Genomic DNA, 18,006 nt, shown 5'->3' on the forward strand with positions numbered 1-18,006 from the left:
CTCTTGTTTTTTTTTTTTTGTGCATAGCATAGTGTATTTGCATAAAAGCAAGGTTTTTTTTTTTTTTCCCTTACAGGTTATTCATCTACTCTAGGGGTTGACTTTTACTCGACACTCTGATGTGGCATTTCAATGTCTTAATCCTTTTTCCTGCATTAATTGAGACGATGACATGTATGAAAAATAAGCAGTAGGAACTGATGAATCCCCAAGGACTAGGGATCCTGTTTTCATGCAAATATCTGCACTGATAAAGATGATGGAAAGAAAAAAATGTGAAATATATTTGTCTTTAAAACACTGTCTGTCACTTCCAAGAGCATTGTTTTATGTTAGTATAATAATGAGAACTTTCTAGAGCTGATAGTAACTACATTTCAATTCTACCTTTTGATTTGGTACATGATTATGCCTCAGATAACCGTTTTGGTGTGCAGATTTTAGAATACACTAACTTTTCTTACAGGTATTTATGGCCTCTCAAATGGCTGGAGCCCCTTGACTTACTTTGGGCAGTTATTTTATATTAAATTCCCTTAAAATATGAGAGTACTTCAGAAAGTTCATGGACAATGGAATTAAATAGAATTTGTCTTAAATTTTATTTTATTGATTTTTTTCCTAGAGGGCATGTGCGCTCACTGGAGAGATAGAGAGACAGAAAGCGAGAAATAACCCCGGGGGAATGGCCATACTGCAATCCCTTCTTCATTCTCCTCTTGGAATTTTGGGCACCCTTGCACGCATGCCTGATGTGATTTTTAAGCTGCGAGGTCCCAGACTTGAACTTCAGTCCACCATGTGGGAGTCCAGCGATGTAACGATTACACCATCTGTTGGTCCTGATGCAAAAAATTTTTAAATCCATGCATTTTTTTTTTATAGTGATTTTTGTTAGAGGGCACATGTACTTGCCGAAGAGACACAGAGAGACAGAGACAGAAAACGAGAAATCACCTCCCCCAGGGGGATGACCACGCAACAGTCCTCCTCCCTCCATTCTCCTCTCAGGACTTTGGGTACACATACACACGTGCCCAGCCTGAGTTTTAAGCCACCAGGTCCAGAACTCAAACTGCAGGCAACTACGTGGGACTCTAGCAACATAACCATTGTGCCACCTTCTGGTCCCCATGCGTGTTTTTTTGAAATACGCATTTTCCACAGACTTTTGAAGACCCCACTCATATCTCAATTTAAAAAAATATGAAACTCTCCTTTCGCATATAAAAAATTCTATTTCTCTTGATTGCACCCTCTCACTGGTCTCTGCTACTCAGCTGTTCCCTTCCAATTTTCATTGTATTTACTATTACCAGATTAATTTTTACAAATTATTTTATTTAATCTTATGCATTGTCATTATTTTTATTTTATTTTATTTTTCAAGGTTGACCAGAGAGAAGGAAAGTGAGAGACCAAGCTGCCAGGTTTAGGACTGGAACCGTGGTTAGCCATGTGGGATTCCAGCCACCTTAACCACCATGCCACCTACTGGCCCCACTACTAGATTAATTTTTGTAAAGTATCGTTAGTGTTTTTGTCCTTTGCTCATAACTCACTGGTAGTACATTGTTGCCTATATGATGAAAATTCAGGCTCAGCATGGTGGTGTTCAAAATCCTCTGTACTGGTTCTAGCTTTGTCTTTAGCTTTCATGCTTACTTTTCCCTTGCCAAAACACTATGCACTGTTCCTCTTTAAAATACTCTTTTTGGGATACTTTACCTTTTTTTTTTTTTTTTTAGTTCTGTTCATGCTATTTCTTTTCTTTGAAAGGCTTTCTTCCTTCATTAAGCCTTTAATTTTCATCCCTGATCTGGAAAGTACTCTTTTTTTCCTGGCCTCCCAAATTTTCCTTTTACAGTTTGTTTTTGTAAGGTGCTTTGATCATTCCTGGAAATTATTGGTATGAGTACTATTTTAAGTGTGCAGAGTGTATTTGTTGATTAATGCTTTCAGATGAAATGACAGAGTTTTTCTAATAAAGTTTATTAACTTAAAATAGAAAAGGTGGGGGGCCTGCAGGTGTCGTGATAGTTAAGGACACTGGATTCCCACATGGCCGACTGCGGTTCGAGTCTTGGGCCTGGTGGCTTGCTTTCTCACTTACTGGCTCTCTTTCACTCTATCTCTCTCTGATCAAATTAAAATAAAATAAACAAATGGATAAATAAAGTTAAATCATTCTTTAAAAAAATAGAAAAGGTGGAAGCTTCTAGAAATTGTTCTTTTTCTGGATAGTTTGTGTTTTGGTGATGAAAAGTAACAGTTGAAAGTCTGGTAATTATTGGAATTTCTTCTCTTCTGACAGGGAGTGATCAACTATAAAGAATAAATATAGCGTGAAGCTTGTTAATAATTGTGTTTTTTTTTTTTTGGAGAGGTTTTCCTATAGGGCACGTGCGCTCGCCAGACAGAGAGAGACATAGAGACAGAAAGCGAGAAATCACCCACCAGGGGGGATGGTCACGCCGCAATCCCTTCCCCTCCATTCTCCTCTCGGGATCTTGGGCACGCACGCACACGCGCCCGGCGTGAGTTTTAAGCCACCGGGTCCGGGATGCGAACCGCGGTCGACTACGTGGGAGTCCAGCGACAGCCATTACGCTAACTGCTAGTTCCCAGTAATTGTTTGGTTTTGATGTGAGGACTTAGAGGTATGTTGGGGTGATCAGGCCCAGCACCCTTAGCATAGCATGAGTTCTTGTCTACAGCTCACAAAGAATTAGAGGCATGGCACAGAGGGGATAGTAAGAAGAGTTTATTTATTTATTTATTTTTATTATTTTTTTGGAGAGGTTTTTGCTGCAGGGCACGTGCCAGACAGACAGAGACAGAGAGACAGAAAGCGAGAAATCACCCTCCAGGGGGGATGGCCACGCCGCAATCCCTTCTCCTCCATTCTCCTCTCGGGATCTTGGGCACGCACACACACGCACCCGGCGTGAGTTTTAAGCCACCAGGTCCGGGATGCAAACCGCTGTCGACTACGTGGGAGTCCAGCAACATAGCCATTACGCTAACTGCTGGTCTCTGTAAGAAGGGTTTATTAAGAGAGGAAAGAAAGAACAGACCTCCCAAGTAGGGAGTGAGTCCCAGAAAATGGATTGCCAAAGAGAAAATGGGATTGGGGAAGGCAGTTATCTTGGTCAGAAAGGATTTTGTCTGGGTTCGTTTTAGGTGGGACTTACACATGCATACTCCCACCCCCCATGGTGAGGGTCACATGATAGATGTACCTAGTCATTCTTTTGTGTTTTTTTTTTTTAGAGAGAGATTTTTGTTATAGGGCGCATGCAATCGCTAGAGAGACAGAGGGAGAGAGAAGGTGAGAAATCACCCCTCCCCCCAAGGGGATGGCCACGCTCTGCAATCCCTTCTCCTCCATTCTGCTCTCAGGATTTTGGGCATGCACGCACACGTGCCTGACATGAATTTGTTTGTTTGTTTGTTTGTTTGTTTTTAAATAATTACTTAATTTTATTTATTATTATTATTTTAATATTTGACCAGAGAGAGAGAAAGTGAGAAAGCAAGCCACCGAGTCCAGGACTGGAACCATGGTCGGCCATGTGGGGGTCTGGTGCCTCAATCACCAAGCCATCCGCTGGCCCCGCCTGGTGTGAGTTTTAAGCCTTTGGGTATGGGACTTGAATTGCAGTTGACTTCGTGAGAGTCCAGTGACATAACCATTATGCCTTCTGCTGGTCACTCTAGTCATTCTTTTTTTAGAGTGGGTCAGGAGATTCTTTGTCCAGAAATTTTAAGCCATTATCTTCTTTGTCCAGAAATAAAACCCATTATCTTCCCATAATGTGGTGGGGTCTGGAAAAAAGCCTTTGTTTTAGTTGTTCTGCCTAGGTTATTCATTGAGTTACTGTTGCAAGCCATTTTGGCTGAGCAAGCAGCTAAGCTGTCGTGTCCCCATCTTAAAACTTAGCCATTTTGTGATTCCTTTTTAGGCCTATACCCTAACTACATTTTTAGGACCCTTGTCTCCTACCTTAGTCTACCCCAATTTTATCTTCTCCTTGAACCTTACTGTTGTCTCTGTTCTGTCAGGGGCATGATCCTGATTTAGCCCGATCAGGTGCAATAGTGCATTGCTTCCTTTATTCCTAAAACTCACTGAATTGGGACCAGCAGATGGCATAATAGTTACATCACTGGACTCCTATGTAGTTGACCGTGGTTGAAGTTCTGGTCCTGGTAGCTGAAAATTCACGCCAGGTGCATATGCATGCCCAAAATCCCAAGAGAAGAATGGAGGAGAAGGGATTGTGGCATGGCCATCCCCTCTGAGGGAGTGATTTCTCACTTTCTATCTTTCTGTCCCTCTAGTGAGCACATGTGCCCCATAGCAAAAATCTCTCTTTCAAACAAACAAACAAACAAACAAAAAACCAGACCACTGAATTATTATAAGCCCTATTGAACACAGATTCTTAGCAATTTTTACCTTTTGACCCCCCTACCCTATCTTTGAAGGTTCCAAAACTTTTAGTAGTTGTGCAGCTGACCTAACTTACTGTCTTTGAAACGTTATTCAAAAGAGTGGGAAAACATTATGTACCATACCATGGGCTGACCTCAAAGTTTTATTAATGTTAAAGTTCATTAAATTTTATTAAAGTTCCAATTTTTCTTTTCTTTTTTTGTGTGAAATTCTGCCAGAGGCATGTTCACCAGAGAGGGAGAGAGAGGTTAAGAGAGTGAGAAAGCATCCCATGGACTATCATATCTTCATTCCTTCTCCTCCATTTCTCCTTTCTTTTGGGCTTTTAGACATGCACACACATGCATCTAGCATGTTTTTCTAGCTGCCAGGTCCCGAACTTGTACTACACAGTTGGCTATATGAGATCCAGCCACCGTAACCACCACACCACCTGCTGACTTGAAATCTTTAATTTTTCTGTTTTTGTTGATTGTGGTTTATTATCATACCTGAGAACCATTGCTTATCCAAGGACTCAAAAATGTATACATATGTGTAACAGTTTTATAGTTTTAGCTCTTATGTTTAGGGCTTTGATCTATGTCTTCCTCAATTTTTGCTGTAGAGTGTGTGTGCTCACGGGGTAGAGACAGAGAGAGAGAAAGGAAAAGTGAGATATCACTTGAAGGATGACCATGCTGCAGTCTATTCTCCATTCTCCTTTTGGGATTTTGGGCACACATGCACATGCACTGGGTCTTGAACAGCGCAGCTGGCTATATAAGATCTAACCACCTTAACTTCTGCATCACCTACTGGCCCCGATTTCTTTTCCTTTGTCAGTCGGCACGTGCTCTTACTGCAAAGAGAGTAGGGGAATGGAAAAGATGCAATTCCTTTTCTTCCACTTCTCCCTCCTTTTGAGATTTTAGGTGCCCACCTACATGTATCTGTCATATTTCTCAAGCCACTGGATCCAGATTTTGAACCACATAGTTGACCATGTGAGATCTGGTGCCTTAACCACGGCACCACTGACTTGTCCTTAAATTCATTTTTATATATAGAATGAGATAAGGATCCAAATTCTTTTTGTGTGTTTATATCTGGTTGTCGCAGGACCATCTGTTGAGAACATTAGTCTTTCCACGTTGTCTTGCCAGTCTTCTTGATATCCTTGTCAAACATCAGTTGACTGAGCAGCTAGCAGGTGGCAAGGTGGTTGAGGTGCTGGACTCCCACACAGACGACCGTGGTTTGAGTCCCATATCTGGCAGCTTGAAATCCACTGGGCATGTGTGAATGTTTGCCCAAAATCCCAGGAGTAGACTGGAGGAGAAGGGATTGCTGCGTGGTCATTCCCTTGGGGGGGCGGGGATATGATTTCTCACTTTCTCTTTCACTGTCTCTCTGGAATGCAGATAAGTCCTATGGTGAAAACCTTAAAAAAAATCGTTTGACTGAGCCAGCAGGTGGTACAGAAGTTAAGGTGACTGGATCCCATAGGGCCAGCTGTGTAGTTTGAGCCCCAGAGCAGGTGGCTTGAGAGACATGCCAGGCACATGTGTTTGCATGCCCAAAATCCTGAGAGGAGAATGGAGAAGGGATTGTAGTGTGGTCATCCCTCCCCTGGGGTGAGTTTTCACTTTTCTCTCTCTTTCTGGTGAGCACATGTACCTAACAGAAAAAAAAAAAATCAATAGACTATAAATGTCAGGGTTTATTTCTGGATTTTCAGTTCTTTTTTTTTTTTTTTTAAGAGAGATTTTTACTATAGGATTTTTGGGCACACATGCATGCAAGCTTAGCATGATTTCCAAGCTGCCAAGTCTCAGACTTGAACCATAATTGTCCTTGTGGGAGCCCAATGTCTTAATCACCACTCTACCTGCTGGTCCCTTATTGTAGTTTTTAAAAGCAACATGTTATTGTGAAATGATTGAGACTTAACCTAGTGATTAAGGAAGCCAGAGTCCAAAATGGCCAAGAGTGGTCTGAATCCTTGCCCCTGTGGCTTGGAAAATATGCTTGGCTAGTATGCGCACGTGCCCCAAATCCCAATAGTACAGAGAAAGAAGAAGGGGTTGCAGTGTGACTGTGCACATTGGGGATTTCTCTCACTCTCTTTCCTTTCTCTGGCAATTAAAAAATAGAAAAATTGAGACTTCCCCATTCAAACTTAGTACTTTGTCCCATTAGTCTACATTAACAAAGTTGTCTCTACATTAACAAAATAGTCTCAGAAACTATTTGGTACAACTTTTCTTTGGTGGTTTTTACCAAAGAAAAACTTCCACTTCTGGGCTAGCCTGTGGTATAGTAATAGTTTCAAAATATCAATTTCTAATTTTTGATAAGTCACATCTTAGAAATCTTATTTCTAAGAATATTCTAAAGAACAATCAGCTTTGTTGTTTTTAAATTTTAATCTATGAAGAATACTGAAAAAAAATGTGATTTTTATACCTCCATTTTCTTCTTTGTGTTCTGACTTCCGTTGAAAGGACTATTCAGTCCTACCTATATGTAATAGTTAAAAGTTAAATTAACAGGCATTGTTGACTGATTGAGAACTAAAATAATCTAGCTTTTAGCCTCTAGGTGGCAGCATGAGTCTTATTGTACCTAGTTTTTCCTTTATCCATCTCTTGATTTCTGATTTAGGTAAAAAAAATTCATATGGTTTTACTAGACTACTTGCCTAACTTTGTTGATACCTTGTTTGATTTTTAGCTTTTTGTTTTTCTTTTCATTGCTCCATTTTTTAATAACACATTTCTTTAACAGTATGTATTTTTAGTGTCCAGAATCCTTTCATTTCTCTATTATCAGAAATAGCATTTTGCTCTTGATTAAGGAGAGAGGTAGAAAAAAATCCCAAAACTGTGGTCATTTAACTCAGTAGTTTCCACGTATAGTTGTAAGACCTTCAAACCATTCATTTTCTTTACCACAGTAATCTCCCCTACTGTAATTGGCTTATGTTGTATCCAAGGACTCATTGGTTAACATGTGACAATCGGACAGTGCCATATTAAATTAAAGCAGGAATATGAGCTACAGTTAATGACATAAACTTGGACTAAATCATCCCTTCAAGAAAAATCTAATTGTTTTAAAATAAAGCTTTAAAATATTTTGCCATTTTGAAGTATGAGATAATACCAGAAAATAAAGCTTTAAAATATTTTGCCATTTTGAAGTATGAGATAATACCAGAAGAATGAAAGTGTTCTGTTCAGGAACCATTTGAGTGACTAGTTCATACATTGCTCTGTAGGGAATATGGAAATGAATAAGACATAATTATGTCCCTTGTACAGATTAAAATCCAGTAGGAAAGGGAGATAAGACAATTAAGTAAATGGTTCTTTTTTTTTAAAAAAATTTATTATGAAAATGTATATGATCCAATTTTTACATCATAGTAAAACAGGCCCTTTAGAGAGGGATCATGTATCTTTCTGCTGAACAGCCGTTATATGTCCTCATTCCAAGGCTTCTTACATGATAATACTATTTCCTCACATTTCTAGTATTGTTCTGTTGCACATTAGTTGCCATCTCCATGCAGTCATCTGTCAGAAGAGTCATAAAGGAATCAGATCCCTGCAGTATTCCTTGGACAAGTCTGCAACCATTTAATTTCAATGATGATTTCTTTTTTTAAAATAATTATTTTATTTAGTTGCAGTTATTATTATTTAATTTGAGAGAAAGTGAGAAAGTAAGCCACCAGGTCTGGGACTTGAACCATGGTCAGCCATGTGGGGAGTCCAATGCCTTAACCACCACACTATTTGCTGGCCCCAGTGATAACTTCTTGTCCATAAATTTTTTTCAGCATCTGAGGGTGAGGTTTGCTCTTTTTCTTATTTAAAATAAAAATTGTTTTATTTTTTAAGTTTATTCATCTTTGAGGAAGAGAGAAAGCATGTGTGCATTCCCATACAGAGGATTAACACTGTAATCCACCCCCACTTCAGCCAGTCTTGGCTCTCAGGCATCTCCATGCCCAGCATATGGAAGGAGGTCTTCAGGCATGAACTAAGAACCCTTTGTGTGTGCATCAGCCTTGCAGTATCTCGTTTTCCCTCTGTACCACCCATCTGGCCCCCATAAATGGTTCTTAATGGAAGGTAAAGGAGCTATGCTCTGTAAAAGTATTAAGGGACTACATAAGTAGGAAGAAGATGGCAGTTGCTTTAGATTGCTACAAAAAAAGGCAGATCAATTTCATTTTGTAAATCAGTATGCATTGATTAGTAAGGATTGCATAGAAACATTGACTTGGGAAGGATTTTGAGAAGGAGTCTGTATTCAGTAGATAAATCAATTATTTGTGTCTGCTGTGGCGAAAGGAAGAGAATATGGTAGTATTTGATATTTGTGAACATTAAAAATAGACTTTAAAGAACATATGGGATCTTGATAGATGGAATGGGAAAGTAGCATATTCCAGGTATTGTGAACACTAGGAGGAAAGTAGAGTTTGAAGGCAGTAGCTATGCTGAAGGAACAGTGTAAGTGATCACATCTGGTCCCTGACAGGGAGGGAGGGGGAGAGAGAGAGAACACCACCTCCCCACCCCAGGGGAATGGCCATACTGCAGTCCCTTCTCTCCTCTGGGGATTTTGGGCACATACCTGGTATGTTTAAGCCATTGGGTCCAGGACTTGAACCTCATGGTTGGCCATGTGGGATCCAGCTGCCTTAACTACCATGCCACCAGCTAGCTCCATACACAAACAACAGGGAGTTTATTTATGTATTCCTTGTGCAAGAGAGATGGAGAGACAGGCAAACAGAGATGGCACCCCTAACAGGGTCTTGATGCCACAGTCCGCCTGCAGCCTCTGCCAGCCCTGGGTCACTGGTGCACATGTTCCCAGTGCGCTCAGAAAGCTCTCCGGACACAAATCCAGAGCCATGGGTCAGCCTCTCAGAGCATCATGTCTTACTGTTGCACTACTATCTGGCTCCAACACAGATCTGTTTTTTAAACATGGAGACTGTGGTCCATGTACGTAGTTTTAGCCTGTGCTTTTTTTCCATCTGTTCTATCATACACATTTCTCTGTGTACTTAAAAATTCTACCACTGAAGATTTTTGAGGTAGAAAGTCAGATACCTTTAGGAGGCATTGGTATATGGGACAGGATGGAATAGTAGGAGACAGGAGGCAAGAGATTATCGTGGTAATACAGGAAGTACTAAGGACTTGAATGGACGTCGGGAGTGAGAATGGGAAGAAGTGTACTGGCAGTAGATGTTTCAAACTGGTAATTTTCAGGATGAGGTAAATGGATAAATGTTGGAAGATAAGCTGAAATGAGAGTTTACCATAATGTGTTGAGCTTGGTTAATGGAAGGAAAGTCAGAAGGAAGCAAGACACATGGTTAACAACAACAGCAAAATTACATAACTCTTTTACATGTCCCCTCATAATCAGGCATCCTTATATTCTTAGAAATAAGGAGACCAGTAGTTGGCATAATGGCTGTGTCGCTGAACTCCCATGTAGTCGACCACGGTTCAAGTCCCGGACCCAGTGGCTTAAACTCACACTGGGCGCATGTGCGTGCGTGCCCAAGATCCCAAGAGGAGAATGAAGGAGAACGGATTGCGGCATGGCCATCCCCCTGGGGGGTGATTTCTCACTTTCTGTCTCTCTGTTTTTCTCTGCCTTTCCAGTGAACGCATATGCCCTATAGCAAAAACCTCTCAAAAAAAAAAAAGGTCACTGCTAACTTGATAGGTGAAATGTGTATATATACACACACACACACACACACACACACTTACATAAATGTATATATATTAATATATACATTTACATATGTGCAGGTACAGGACTTGAACTATGGTCAGCCATGTGAGAATGTCCAGTGCCTTAGCCACCACATCACCTGCTGGTCCCCAATAGGTGAAATATTAATATCGTGTTTTAATATTCATTTCTTCAGTTATAAAATGAAGTTCTTGTATCTGTGGAAAAGGCTTGAAATTCAGGAAAGTATACATTTAAATTACTTTAACCTGATAAATAAAGCAAAAAATTACCCAAAAGATGGTGTTGAAATCTGGATTTCTCAAATATCATTTGACTCTTTTCTTTGTTTTATATTTTAACTTACCATCTTACCATAGGCATTGCCATGACATCCTATTTAGGTAGTAATACAGTGTAAACTCTAGAATCTCCACTCTGAAGGGATCAAGGTTATGCCTCATAATTAGAAATAGTCAATTTAGTCTTAAGTATTTTGTTTTTGAAAATGTATTTTGATAATGGGACATAAAACATGCCATTATTTCTCATTTTTCTCTTGGCTAACAAATTAGAGTACACAGCTCCTCAAATTACCTTTAAGGCCTATAAGCATTCATATCTTTTATCCATTAGTTAAGTTATTTCATAAACCCAACCTTGCCCCTGAAACGGCTTTACACACAAAGCAGATTTTACTGTAAAATGCTTACACTGTTTTATTCTCTTCTGAATTGGGGGTAAGGGAAAGGGTGGAGGAGGGCAGACAGGGTAAAGTAATTTAGATGGGTTGGTTTCATTGTAGCAATCTGTATAGTTCTATAAAATGTCTGAAAGATAAGAAAGTGTAAATAGTGAAACAGCTCAACATTTGGGGAATAACTAAGTGAATTATAGTAGATTCATACAGTAGAATACAATGTATCCATTAAAAATTATGTTCAAGCATGAAGAACATTTAAGGACAGAAAAAATGTTGTTTTACGTAAGGATAATATCGAATAAAAGCAGAACACTAAGTTAGCAGTTCTTTTCTTTCTTTTCTTCTTTTCCTTCATTTTGTTTTGAGAACATGGGCCTAAACAAATGACTGAAAGAAAATACACCCGTATGTTCTAGTGGCTTTCTTGAATTTTTCCAGTTTTCTTAATTTTCCAAATTACGAACGATTAATACATTCTATTCTATCAAGTAGGAAAAATATTATCAAAAAAAAAGGAAAATTGCATACTGGTGTAGACACAAAATTGTACTTATTTCAAAGATCTATCTCCTAATTTCCTAGGTGGTAACATTTTAAACTCTTCTATGGAAGATTTCTAAATAAAAATGACTAGATCCATTAAAAACATTTGATTAGTTCATACAAATGAGTAGCAAGATGAAAGTTAATGATACTTCCTTTCCCATCTTTTGGATGTCTTTGCCAAAGTAGAAATTTGGAAACAAAAGGAGTGATAAACTGTTGAGTCAAGAGCAAGAAATGATTTAGTTGACCAAAGAAGGATCATTTCCTAAACAAGAACATTGAAGATTTTGTCAAGTGTTCTGAAGTCCTTCCAGTTGCAGAACTGAACTCTGTATTAACTACTCAATAGGAGCACAAGCCATTTAGAATGTCTCGGTTTTGGCCCAGCAGCTGTGGTGCTGCAGTGCCACAAAGTGCCCTACAGAGGCTGGAAGCCATATGCCAGCTGCGGGTTTGGATCCTCAGATTGGCCTGAGAACATGTGAGGTTCTGTGGTAACACCCAGGATTCTGAAGAGCTGGAGGGCTGGAGAAAGCAGATAACGGCATGATGAGACCCTATCAAGGGTGCTTCTCTCTCTCTCTCTTTTGTGTCAGTGCATACACATGACTGTGGGTGTTCTCAGTCATTTAAAACAAAACAACACAACACAAAAAAAGAATACTGGTCTTTTATTCCCCCCTCCCCCAATTTGTACTTCATTTCTTTCACTTGCCTAATTGTATTTGGCTGACTTCAGTACAATGTTAAATAGTGTGATAGACATTCCAGTTGTGTGTATGTGTTTTTAATTACTAGAGAGACAGAGACAGGGAGAGAATGAAAGCACTCTTCACTAGGTTGTGGTCATGCCACCTCTCTTCTCCATTTTTCCATCTTGTCGGCGTTTTGGGTATGCAGGCATGTGTACCCGACATGTTTTTCAGGCCACCAGGGCTGAGATTTGAACTGTAGTTGGCCACATGAGATCTGGCTACCTTAACCACAAGGCTATGGGGCTGACCCTATTTGTGAGTCCTGAGTAGAATTTGTAGCAGTTTGTTTGAGAAGCAAAGTGGACCGTGTGTGTGTGTGTGTGTGCATGCCAACAATATATGTGTATATTTGCAATATTGTTTGGGGATAACAGACGTGGTATGAACTAAATAATTAGTGTCTCTAACCGTTTTATCTAAACTAAAAGCTTGGTAAAGACTGCTAATGTTGGACCAGCAGTTGGCATAATGTAATGGCTATGTCGCTGGACTCCTATGTAGTTGACAGTGGTTCAAATCCTGGACCCAGTGGTTTAAACTCACGCCGGGCCTACGTGTGTGCATACCCAAGATCCTGAGAGGAGAATGGAAGAGAAGGGATTGCAGCATGGCCATCTGCCGTGGGGAGTGATTTATTGCTTTCTGTCTGTCTGTCCCTCTCTCTTTCTCTTTCTTTCTGGCAAGTACATACACCCTATAGCAAAAATCCTCTTTAAAAAAAAAAAAAAAAAAAAAGACTGCTAATGTTTGGAACTGAAAAAGATTTGAAAAATACAACAGAAAAAAAATTTTTTAGAAGAATAGTTGTTACATTTCATTGATCTTTATAGGAGGATGCATTTAAGACTGAATGGGTAATAGTGAAGGCATCCTTTGAGATAATTGACAGGTTGGAGTTTTGGATATGGAATGAAAAGAGGAACTAAAATAAGACTTCTGATTCAGAATATAAAAATATACACTCAATGAATTTTTATAAAATGAGCACTCCCATGTAACCACTATCCAGAATAAATCAATCTATAAATACCTTTACGGGTACACAAAGCCTCCTTCATGCTCCTTCTAGTCCCCACCTGCCCCTTTCGCAAAGACAAGCACTACTGTTATGTACTCTTTCATAGAATTTTCCTTATTTTTGAACTTCATGTAAATAGAATCACAACTGGTATACTCTTTTGTATTTGGTTTTATTTGCTTAACTTTTTTTTTTTTTTTGACATTTGGCCATGTTATTGTCTTGATTCCTAATACCATACATATACATTCACACAAGTGAGAAGTGCTTGTGCAATAGAGAAATAGAGAGATAAACACCCTTTGACAGGGTTGATTCACACTGTGATCCCTGTTCCCCAGCCTTCCAGCTCCTCATGACATTGGACTTGTATGTACACACTCTGTATTTTCAGGCCAACTTGGAAATTTGGACCAAGTTGACCATGTGGCTTCCAAACTGCAGTTTAGTTTGCTACTGACCATCAGGACCCATGTCATTGTTCTTAACAGTCATTTGAGTTTTTTGTTTGTTTTTTTGGTTGCTGTGTAGTTTTGCATTGTGAGAATATACGATTTATTTTTTATTCTAATGATGGCCATCTGAACTATTGCCAGCTTCTGGCTGTTACAAACAAATGCCATGAGAATTCTTGAGAATTTATGGGGCTTTTTGGCACATCCGTTTTTAGTTAGATGTATAACTAGGAATGGAATTGCTAGTTCATAAGGGTATATGTATGTTTAGTTTTAGTAGGTACTTCCATAGTTTACCAAAGTGGTTATGACCGTTTACAAGTCACTCAGCAACTCCAGTTGCTTCATGTTCTTACCAACAGGTCTATTTTCAGTCCTTTTGATACTAATTATTCCTAGGAGGTAGTGAGAACTCAGTATGGTTTTAATTTACATTAAAAAAGGATTGTTTATCTTTTTTTTAATAGAGATTTTTGCTATAGGGAAAGCACACTCACTGGAAAGACAGGGACAGACAGACAGAAAGCAAGAAATCACCCCATGCTGCAATCCCTTCTTCTCCATTCTCATCTCAGGATTTTGGACACACATGCACATGCACCTGGCATGAATTTCAGGCTGCCAGGTCTGGGACTCAAACTGTAGTCGACTACATGGGAGTCCAGTGACATAACCATTATGCCATCTGCTGGTCCTGGATTGTTCATCTTTTAAAAATTAATTTATTTGTAAGTATTGCTTATATATTCTAGATATGCATTCTTTGTCAGTTATATAAATTGTAAATATCTTACCCTACTATGCGGCTTGCCTTTTCACTTTTTTTAATGATGTGTTTTAATAAGCCAAAGTTTATTCTCCCAAATGTTTTTTCTTTAAGGTGTTTTTTTTTTTTTTTTTTGGTAAGAATTATTTTCTTTAACTTTATCTGTCTATCTATCTATCTATTTATCTATCTATCTATATTTATTTTTAAATTTGACCAGAGAGGGACAGATTGAGTGAGAGAGTGAGAGAGAAGTGAGAAAGCAAGCTTCCAGATCTGGGACTTGAACTGTGGTTGGCCATGTGGGAGTCCATCACCCCTAACCACCACGCCACCTGCCAGCCCCTATCGCCCAATGGTTTATTTTGTCAAATTTAAAATCTTTTAAAAAGTTTCAAGAATATCACAATGAATATTCATTTCCTCTTCACATATTCACCAATCGTTAAACTTGCTTTATCTCTTCCTATATACAAAATTTTTAGTTTTGTTATTTAAGTCCTGAGCTATTTGAGAGCTAGTTGCACACATCATGGCAACATCACTTATAAATACTTAAGCATTGCCTCCTAAGAACAAGGACATTTTCTTATATATCTACAATACAACTTAAAACTTCAAAAATTAGGGGCCAACAGGTGACATGGTAATTAAGGGTGCTGGACTCCCATGTGGCCGACCATGGTGCAAGTCCTGGACCTGGCAGCTTGCTTTCTCACTTATCTCCTCTCTCTCTGTGTGCCTCTCTGATAAAATAATAAAATAAAAAATAAAATAAAATAAATATAAAATAGTTAAATAAAGTCTTTAAAAGAACTCAAAAATGTAATGTAATACAATATGACTTTCTAATGCACAATCCGTAATCAAATTTCTCCATTTCAAAGTTTCGAATTTTAGTAAAGTTTAGTTTAGCAATATTTTCCTTTCGGTTAATTCTACCTCTATTATTTGAATTTGGGTTATGATAATGTCAAAGTTGAGGCATCTCTGAAATAAATACCATATTGCTCATGTGACTTCGGCTGACTGACTTCTTCCCTTACTTCCTCTATCCCATGTTTATCAGAATATCTTTATTGGTTACATGATAAAGATAATTCAAATAGAGATGGTGAAGTTGTATTTTCCTCTTTGACTTACTGCTTTCTTGATTTAATGTGTAAGTTTTCTAACAGCCTTGTTGAGCGATGCATTTTTCTTTCTTTTTCTTTTTTTTCTTAGTTTTTGCTGTAGGCACATGGATTTGCCAGAGAAAGAGAGAAAGAGAATCCTCCATCCTCCCAGGCTGCACGGCCATACCACAATCTCTTTTCCTCCAGTCTCTCGGGATTTTTGTCATGCACACACACACATGCCTGGCGTAATTTTCAAGCCGCAAGACCTGCCATGTGGGATCCAGCACCTTAATTTCCATGCCACGCACTGGCCCAAGTGATGCATTTTTAAATGTATTACCACCGTCATTTGAAAATTATTAGAAAACTGCTTTCCTTGAAAAACTGAAGTATCTTTATTTGCTAACTAACGTGGGCACTATTTGATAAAAGAACTCGTATAATATATCTAATAACCTAATTGATGCATATAAATAGTATAGAATTGGAGAGGAATGAGTAAAGATTGTAGTATCACATTAATAATTAAAACACATCATTTAATTATGAAACCAACAGAAAACACCTTTTTGTGTGTACATGGAAACTTATGGCTAGTGGTGTAAGAAAATGTAGAGTGAATTTATAACATAGAATGGCAACAGCAATGATCTAAATAATGGAGAATTGTTAGAATAGAAAACAGTTTAGGTGGGGGTGGCGAAACTTCTAGGAGTTGTATGGGAGCCATTGATTTGAACTGGGTCATAATGACTAAGGTAAATGCTGTGCTCTAGACTTCACAGTTTGATCCCTAGTGGGAAATGCAGTTTATTTTTATAACCAGGTGACCTTACAAGATAAGTTTCTTTTGTGGAATAGTTTTAGACATTAAAAAAAAAGTAGATGCCGGCAAGTGGCATGAAGGTTAAGGTTGCTGGGCTTCCACATAGCTGACCACGATTCAAGTCCTGGATGTGGTGATTTGGTTTTTCACTTTCTTTTTCTTTCTCCCAGTCTCACTCTGGTCAGATAAAAAATAATAATAGCAAGTTAAATCATTGTTTTAGGGAAAAAAGTAAATTTGTGGGAATTGGAGCTATACCTTGTGAAAATGACTATGTGTCCAGTTCTGTAGTCAACTAGGAAGTCCAGCATGAAGAAAATGCATTGCCGTGTAGATTTCTGAGGAAAAAAACTTATTTGGACATCTTTGTTGTAAAGGATTTGAAATCACTGTAGCATGATTTTTAGTGACTTATTGTCTTGTACAGTTTTTCTTAAAGTACAAATCTTCATGATCTTGAATTTGACCGTGCAGGCATTTTAAAGAATGGCCACAATTTTTTTTTTTTAATTTTTTTGAGAGATTTTTGCTATAGGGTATGTGCACTTACCAGAAAGATAGAGAGACAGAAAGCGAGAAATCATGCCCTGGGGGGATGGCCACACCACAATCCCTTCTCCTCCATTCTCCTCTCAGAATCTTGGGCACACACGCACATACACCCGGCGTGAGTTTAAGCCATTGGGTCCAGGACTTGAATGATGGTCAACTACATGGGAGTCCAGCGACATAGCCTTTATGCCAACTGCTGGTCCCATGGCCGTGGATATTTTAAGAAAACACATAAATTGCACTTCATTAAAATTGAAAGCTTGGGTCAGCTGGTGGCATGATAATTTAGACAACTGGATCCCATATGGCTGACTATTCGGTTAAAATCTTGGACACGATCATTTGAAAAACACACTAAGTAGGTGTGTATGTGTGTCCAAAATCTCGAAAAGAGAATGGAGGAGTTATTACAGCATGGCCATGCCTCTTGGGGGGGGTACTTTATTTCATTGCTCCCCTCTCTCTCTGGTGAGCACACATGTCCTATAACAAAAAAGAAAAGAAAAGAAAACTTTGGTATGTCAAAGGTCATTATAAAGATAGTAAAAAGACAATCCACAAAATGAGAGAAATTTTTTTGCAAATTATACATCTGGTAGAGATTTGTATCCAGAATATATAAAGAACACCTCAGTCACAAAAATGCCATCCAATTTAAAAAATAGACTTAAGTAGGCATTTCTCAAAGAAGATATACAGTTGGCCAACAAGTATCTTATAAAATGCTCAACATCGTTAGTTATTGACAGTGCAAATAAACCACAGTGCGGGAGCCGGCAAGTGGCGTGGTGGTTAAGGCGCTGAACTCCCACATGGCCAACCACTGTTTGAGTTCCAGACCAGGTGACTTGCTTTCTCTTTCCCGTACGTGTGCAAAGGAATATAACAAGTGTTGGCAAGAATGTGGTGAAGTTGGAACCCTTACACTTTGGTGGTGGAATGAAAAAAAAAGCTACTGTGGGGACCAGCAGTTGACGTAATGGCTATGTCGCTAGACTCCCATGTAGTTGACTGCGGTTTGAGTCCTGGACCCGGCGGCTTAAACTCATGGCTG

At 38.9% G+C, this 18,006-nt stretch overlaps 1 protein-coding gene across 1 annotated transcript in view; it reads left to right on the forward strand.

The window, feature by feature from the left end:
* The window catches only part of LIN52 (lin-52 DREAM MuvB core complex component), a 23,935-nt gene extending 23,401 nt beyond the window's left edge, over positions 1–534 (forward strand). Inside the window, exon 7 of the mRNA XM_027769107.1 lies at positions 77–534. Within this exon, the coding sequence (XP_027624908.1) occupies positions 77–120 (44 nt within the window). The 3' untranslated portion in view covers positions 121–534. The remainder of the gene's footprint in view (positions 1–76) is intronic.
* Positions 535–18,006: the final 17,472 nt, after the last annotated feature.

Source organism: Tupaia chinensis, unplaced genomic scaffold, assembly GCF_000334495.1.
Source record: "Tupaia chinensis unplaced genomic scaffold, TupChi_1.0 Scaffold148607_1, whole genome shotgun sequence".
Lineage (NCBI taxonomy): Eukaryota > Metazoa > Chordata > Mammalia > Scandentia > Tupaiidae > Tupaia > Tupaia belangeri.